Consider the following 7,856-nt stretch of genomic DNA (forward strand, 5'->3'; position numbering starts at 1 on the left):
CATTGACTACAACCCGGTAGGAGCCACAAAGTCTTCCTTCACCCTTAAAAAATAGGACACTGATTTGTATCTATGCTATTGTTACTACTAGGATAAACAAAAATTAACTGTTGCATGAATAAAACATTAAAAGGAAATACACTTTTTTAAAGTTTTGACAGAAGTTCCTTTCAAAATAAAAGACACTGTCACTTATGATCAACTCAATGAATACATTTTTAGAGATTTCAAGAGGCATGAGCCTATTCAAATCTTTTCCTCTCATCTTCTTTAAGTAGAATCCTATTTCAAGTGTTTCTATCACATTACCAAAATCTGGATTCAAACTCAAAACTTAAACATTTCAAAGAGCTTTTTTTTCTTTACACCTAAAACAGGACACATTTTAAAGCAGTATGTCTTCCTTCTGTCTTCTTTACTTTGAAAATCTTCTGTGGATTTATTTTTACACTTTCCTGCTCTAAATAGAATCTGCAGTCACAACAACAAAAAATTCTAGTAACATTTTTAAACTAGCTAAAACTCCCAAAACAATTTTTATGTTTACACATTTTGACAATTTATTTTGTAAGTTTTCTGCAAAAAATGACGTCCATTCCAACTTACACAAAGAAATTATGCACCTGAAAGCGTCAGACGGAGACAAACAATATTCAGTAAGCAGAACTGCATTCATGAAGCTGAATTTGCTGCTGTGAGATCTCCAGATCACTTTAGGCTGGTGGCTGTGGAGTTAGAACTACTTTAACTCTACAGATTTAATTAGGAATTTGGACCAAATAAATGCAAAGTGGACAAAATAAAGCCGCTTTGATGCATAATTTGGCATGATCGATCAGTTCTAATCTCTGCACATTAAGATCATTTCATTTGAGCGATTTTCCATGAAATGAAAATAAAACAAGCAGTTTCATTTTCAGCAACTTTATTCCAGTAAATGATTTTACAGCATCTCTTTAGTTTTCTTGCAATGAGCTTTACAAGCAGGCAAAACAACAACGACGACGACAACATGGTCAAAAATGGATTCATCTGTGTGCCCGATTGATTCAAAGCCTTTTTCTTTTTTCTTTTTTTTAGTCCACACTGAGACAGGTGAGGAGCAAACGGCCACGACGACGCTGCTTTGTACAGATGTGAAGTCTGACTGAGAACAGGAGCACAGAATGATCCCTTCCTCCTCCTCAGCAGAAAATACCTGCATGCATGAGCATGTCCTATCATACAAACAGTACATTACATAGAAATCCATTGTTTTCTAATAAGGCATTTAGTGGTGGAACGAGAAAAACACAAAAGCAGAACAGTTTAGAACAGCATCAGAAGATTTAAGGCCAAGAAACAAAAGAACGTTCCTCCTTAAGACCAGTTCTTAAGGAAACCTTAAAGTGACTACAGACACAGCCTTAAGATTCACTGAGAATGTGTACAAAGACTAACAGGAAAATGTGACTAAAACTGTTACAGACGTCAGACGTCCAAATCATTAAAACTGCTTTAAAAACACAACAAACTGAAGACTGTGCTTCACCAGTGATCCACAAATTCACATTTGGAAAGCTCAAATTAATCCTCAGAGAGGATGATGGTACGTCCTAACGTACGGATGCTTAATACATTCATCGAGTTGCTTTTCCGACCAATCCGAGTCGGCTGAGAACAGGGCATCAGCGAGGTCTGCTGTACCGCCGCCATGCTGACAGCGTTCCAGCAAACCTCCAGTACGACCCAAACATCAGCTCTGTGATTCTAGAGTAAAGCCCTGAAAACGTCCTTCATGTTTTCTGTTTCAACACTCGCGATTCTGCAAATGATTGAAGGTTCAGGACTGTCAGAAATATATAAGAACTGAACTGAAGCCATAGACTTCTATAGAGGAATAAACGGCTATTATTAAGTCATTTTATTTGTCAGAATAACCATTTGAGTTCTGATATCTTTTTTCTAAACATGTTTTTGATAATTCTACTTTTTTTCATAATATTTGTTCTTTATTGCAAGTTATAAACTGACCAATTAGATGCCTCATAAAAAGTGGGTGGAGCCTGATGCCCTACCCCAAACCTCCAACTTTCAAAACATTTGATAGATTTGGTGTAGCCCCCTTTCAAGTGGTAGGGGTGTGGGCTCACTTCGGATTGGCCAGAGTGGTCGCCATAGAAACAATGACTCGGATCACTCCTTACCAACGTTATCTGTGCGGAAAGATGGCGACTGCATGGAGTTTATCTGAAAGTAAAAACCATTTTCTATGGGTGGCATCACACTCCAGTTCTCTGATACAGTCAATGGTTTCCCCTCAGGACATTTCAACTTTCAAAATAAAGTGACAGATCAATTATTTTTAAAATGGAGTAACAGACCGACTTCAAACTAATGGAGAAAAGTCGAATGAATGAAGACAGAGTCCAACAGTAAACAACATTCAGCTGTATAAAGTGAGGGTTCTCCCGACGTTTGTGTTAATCCATCAAAGCTTCAAAATAAAAGCTGTGAGTAACAGAACCGCAACTCAAACAGATCTTTCTGAAAGTCTCCCTTCTCCAAAGGTCGACCGACCACAGACCAAAGCAACGATGAGCAGATACCATGAGAGGGGTGATCCTTTATTTCTCACCTGGACCTGATGGTTAGCCTGAGTCTGACGCCTCAAACCTCTGAGCCCCGCCCTTCCTCCAAGGTTTCAGTACCATCCAACAGTAGATTGACGGCGCCACCTCAGCCACGGAGGCGCCGGTGTCCGCTCTGACACGTTTCCCTGAGAACCGCCAAACGCACTTCCTCTACAACTACATTTATGGCAACATGTGGGGGGAGGGGGGACGATCTGCAGTCAAAACAACCAAAAATTCATGATGAAATATATATCTATATCTATATATATATATTTATACAGAATGATGTGGTGCAGCATTGCAAGGAGAGGATATATTAAAAGCTAATATTTACAAACACTTTACATGATCTTGGCGATGCTCTGAGGGAGCGTCCCCCTCAAAGATGGGAACTTTACCCCGTCAGGTTCCGCTTAAACACACGAGTACGACTGTGCTGGTGGTGGAACAGAAGAGTGTTTTTACAAAGACACTGTGGCGACACTTCCAGGTCAATCACGTTTGGTTGCAAAAAGAACAAAGCGTGTCCGAACTTCAAAAAAGACAAAGTCAGATAAACACGATCCACGAACAACGCGGTCAACGGCCGCACACCAACGTTTGATCCCGACGGGAACGGGGGCGGAGCGGCCTCCACGAGTTCTATCGGGATTGTAGAGCAGTTGTATTTGTGGGGGCTTTGTGTTGTGTGTGTGTTTTTGTTTTTGTTTTTTTACTTTGGATGCTTCTTTTGGCTTCAAGCAGTGAACCAATGCAACAGTAATGAGTTTGCATTACAATGTTGGGTCTTTCCTAACAGACATGCTGGACAAACTCAAAACCTTCACAGTTTACACCAAAGTCCTCTTTTCCAACTATCTACATATTTCACATTATAAAAAATAAGTTATTGCGCATCCAAAAAAGTGCAATGTATAGTTGAAAATGATCTGGTTTCACTTTCTTCCACTTTCCTGTGAATTGGAGAAGTTGATGGGTTTAATCATGTGGGGGGGTTCCATTCGGTGGGCTGGGACCAGGCGGGGGCTTTGCTATGCAATGACCATGGGGACGTCATCGGAGAAACCACTGATCATGGGCGCGTCTTCATCATCGTCATCACCTAAAAACAGAGAGAAAATTAGGAGATTTTGGAAAAGATCTCAGCTAAAACTAAACTTGGAAACATCAGTTAGAACCTTTAACATTCTTGGACTTTCAACCATTTACACCAGTATTCCTACATTGTTTTATTTATAATCTAATTCTGAAGGACTTTTATTTTGGAAAACTATTGGATTCTCCTTACCACTACTATTATTCAAAATTTAAAAAAATACATCTTCTGGTTGCAATTTTTATGTGAAAGCTTAATTAGTTGGAGCTCTAACAATAAACACTAAAATAAGTATTATTATGTGTAAAAATAAATCCAAGTTTATATTAAAATATGGATCTCTGTCTGATTTTGTCAAATAAGTCCAAAAGCTTAGCAGCCGTCAACAGGAGTTAGGAGAAAAGGTCAGAGGTCAGGCCCGTTCCTCAGGAAAGCCTTTGGTACCTAGTTCATCCCCAGAGGAGAATATGGCGGAGCCCAGGCGGGAGTTATAGTGGGAGTTGGCGAAAGCCGTGAAGTTGTTCTGCAGTCTGCGGTGGCGAAGGTAGAGCGCCACCAAACCTCCACACACGCCCAGGAGCAGGACGAAGAGGACCGGCACCACCACCGCCGCCATGTCCTGGGAGTGGACCTCAGTCCGAGAGGCGTCGCTGGTTCCTGGGGGGAGAGAGCACGCCGTCATCAAACAGGTCTTTCTGTGGGAGGAGTTAGAAGGGTTGGTGAAACCAGAATGACGTTCAATCAAAGATAGAAGAATGGTGATGGATCGAGTTCTGTAACGTTTATTAGTAAAAATAAAAAATAGGAAATTAGAGGACATTTGTATTATTGTCGCTATTAAAATAAAAATAAAAAAATGATGAATATCAGAAGAAGAACAATCAGCTTCTGCTTCACGTTGATTCTGAAGTCCACCTGCTGATCACTTCATCAACACATCCTGGGCCAAAGCCGAGTCCCCCATGTCCATCCTAAGAACTGAGTTTGACCAGCTCATTTAAAAGCAGTAACCTGAGCAGTGCACTGTGGGAAAAAGAGCGTCTTAGCACCTGCCAGCGTGTTGTAGAGCACCACAGCAGGATCCCCGCACAGCTGTCCGCCCAGCAAGCAGCGAGCCTGCACTGAGAAGGTGTAGCTGTGGCCCGGCAGCAGGTTGGTGATGCGGAAGAAGGTTTCGGTGGTGTTTCCCAGGTATGAGGTCTGGTTGGTGGTGCTGTCGAATGCGTGAACCTCATATCCCTGAAAACAACACAAGAACATTTAGAGTAGCTGTGGAAGAAAGGCTGAAACACAACAGAGTCCCCTTCAGATTAACTCAAAGAACTTGTACACATTTCAATCATTTATTACAGTAAAAAAGATGTATTTGCACCAGTTTTTTCACACTGTTGAGATTGAGCCTCTGCTTTGCTAAGTTTTGGATGGATGAACTGTCATGAAAAGGAGCTTCCAGCCTCACCCTGCTCTCATTGAAGCCCTTCTCCCGGACCGCCAGGCTCTTCCAGAGCAGGAACACGTGGTCGTTCTCTATCAAAATCTTCAAGGCTTCTGGCGCAGGAAGAGGAGCTGCAGAACAAAGAAAATAGATCAGATTTTATGAAAAATTTGCTTGAAGACCCACTTCCAACTATCTTTAAATCATGATTATGCCATATTTTTTTAGTATAAATCAAAAACCTGTTTCTTTTTCTAGGACATAGTTTCTGCAGAGTGGCAGTAGTTCACTAGAAATAGCAGAGCAACTCCTCCCCCCCTGTCACTCATACCCGAGAGCTCTCTGTTCACATGCTCTCCCATTAGCTTACAGCCAGTAACATTACCAGTGCAACAAAAACAGCAAATATGGTACCATGTACTGGTACCACTAACCCAGATGACCACAATGTGAAGGAACAGGTGTTGTATTTATATCTAGTATTTTTATCACGTTGATTAAAAAAATAAATAACTTAAAAAAAAATTTAAAAAAAACAGGACAAATGTTGAAAGTTAACTAAATAAATAAATAAATAAAACAGAAGATCTTCCCATTTTATCCCTTTACTCATTTGCATTTGTTTTCATCTTCCGACCTTTGACTTTGAACTCACTGGTGCTTAGAGTGAAGCTGGCCTCTTTGCTCATGTTGAGCAGACGGACAGAGATGCTGTATCTTCCTCCAGGCTCCAGGTCCTTCAGCAGGTACTCCACCGTGTTGCTCTGACTGGTGAACTTATAGTCCCTCTCAACATTCTGAATCACGTCCCTCACATGGATTACATATGTCTGAGAAAAGAAATATTACTAATGTTTGATCACTAACATCAGCCTCTGACTGGTGTTTTTTCTCCTGGCAGTCGTACCAGAGGTTTGCTCGGGGTGTCGTACGGTGGCTGCCACTTCAGAGTGGCCTGGGTCTGGTCGACCCGCACTCGGTGGAGGTTTCTGGGCGGCAGTCTTTCATCTGGAATCATCTTCACCACGGCATAGTCAGAGGGCGGGCCGAGGAACGGGGAGACTGCCCGAACCTACAGACGGAGAGCAGCAGGTGAGTCTGAAACACCTGAACTGAAACCACAGAGTCTAAGAAGGTTGATCTGAACAGATGATGCCCTGATTACAAACATCATGGCAAACTGAAGTGGAGCGGCTACTTTCAGATTTTGTGAAATCTGCTTTCAAGTGGTGAACTTCCAACAAACTCTTGGTGCGAGTGGTTGCCTTGGAAATGATGACTCAGACCAACTAGGACCAATCAACGTCTGGCTCCAACATGGTGACGTCCGTATCACAAAAAGATGGCGACTTTGGTTGGAGCCAGAAGTAAACCGTTTTTCTTCCTTTACATTTAAAAATGTTTTCCAATTTAAAAACAGTTTCAAGTTTTCTGGGTTGGGCTTAACATTTTCCTAAAGTTTCTGCAAGAAGAACGTCAATGTCAAACATGAATGAATGAGTTACATTGAGGTTTGTTAGTAACAGCAGCTTCAAAGTTTTTGATTCAACAAGAAGGGATGGAAATTTTAATTACAACCTTCCGCCATAATAAGGAAGATGCATTTGCAGAAAGTTCTCACCAGGAAAAGATACTGCTCATCCCTGTCCACAGTCACCGTCAGGTTGAGGGAAGCGGAGTGCAGGCGTCGGGGGCTGCGGTACAGATCCAGGAAGGATGTGGCGTAGAACACGCCGTACAGCTGCAGACATACAACAGGTTCATGACCAGGAGATTTTCATCAAGCTGTTCTCTGATTCTGTAAAGACTTCCTGACTAACTGTTGAACAGACTGGTCACTGATGGGACACTTTGATCATCTGATGTGCTTTTATTTTTATAAATCTCCACACAAATGAAATGTTTTGTTTGGGATATTTTGCTCTAAAGAAAGTAAAACAGTGAGTTGATGATTACCAAACGAACAGCAGTTGGTAGATTTTTACCAGAGGGGGCTTTACCTTATTAAGACCCAAGTTAATATTTGAGCTAACTCTCTAAACATACAGTCACAGAGCTCCAGTTACGCAGAATTAATCTGATAATAAAACCTAAAATGTGATGTCTGTGCACCAGCACAGCTGGTCTTAAACAATAAAGAATACTTCAACAATGCCTCAGTTCCTTTTAACCCTCTTTTTATGTATCGTTTTCTACAAAGATATCAATTTTAAAATCATCTCTTTAAAAAAAAAGTTACCAGATGAAAGACTTCTGTAATTAGGGTGATGCCGGTTTGACAGTTCAGGTTATTTTTGGCAATTCTTCTTCCATTCAAGTATCTTCTGATTTAGAGAGCGCGACGTTCACTAATTCTCCTCACAGAACCGTGAAGCTCAGGAGATAAACCTACTGCTGGAAGCCCAAAGAAATGGTTAATGACCCAACAAGATGCTAATGGAAACAGATTACATGAGCGGGTTCGCGCCAAAATCCCGTCTATGTAATCTGTAATCCATGTAAGGCCGCACAATAAAATAAAACAGTTACGAGAATAACTTAGACCATAAGAATTTCCAGTGTGTTTGCAGGCAGCTAAGGAAAAAAATAAAATTTGTTGCCGATTTTTTTCTAAATTTAGTAACTAGAGTAACTTTGCTGAGTAACTACTTATTTTTAAAAAACAGTAACTGAGCTACTAACTCAATTACTTCTTGGGCAATATAATTGG

General features: G+C 41.0%; 1 protein-coding gene across 1 annotated transcript in view; it reads right to left on the reverse strand.

The window, feature by feature from the left end:
* Window positions 1-908: 908 nt before the first annotated feature.
* sorl1 (sortilin-related receptor, L(DLR class) A repeats containing) overlaps window positions 909-7,856 on the reverse strand; it is a 47,619-nt gene continuing 40,671 nt past the window's right edge. The window contains exons 42-48 of the mRNA XM_024276862.2: window positions 6,768-6,887; window positions 6,054-6,218; window positions 5,802-5,976; window positions 5,171-5,277; window positions 4,761-4,950; window positions 4,156-4,368; window positions 909-3,717 (exon numbers count right to left, since the gene is read on the reverse strand). Coding sequence (XP_024132630.1) covers window positions 3,647-3,717; window positions 4,156-4,368; window positions 4,761-4,950; window positions 5,171-5,277; window positions 5,802-5,976; window positions 6,054-6,218; window positions 6,768-6,887 — 1,041 coding nt within the window. The 3' untranslated portion in view covers window positions 909-3,646. The remainder of the gene's footprint in view (window positions 3,718-4,155; window positions 4,369-4,760; window positions 4,951-5,170; window positions 5,278-5,801; window positions 5,977-6,053; window positions 6,219-6,767; window positions 6,888-7,856) is intronic.

Source organism: Oryzias melastigma, linkage group LG13 (assembly GCF_002922805.2).
Source record: "Oryzias melastigma strain HK-1 linkage group LG13, ASM292280v2, whole genome shotgun sequence".
In the NCBI taxonomy this organism is placed as follows: Eukaryota; Metazoa; Chordata; class Actinopteri; order Beloniformes; family Adrianichthyidae; genus Oryzias; species Oryzias melastigma.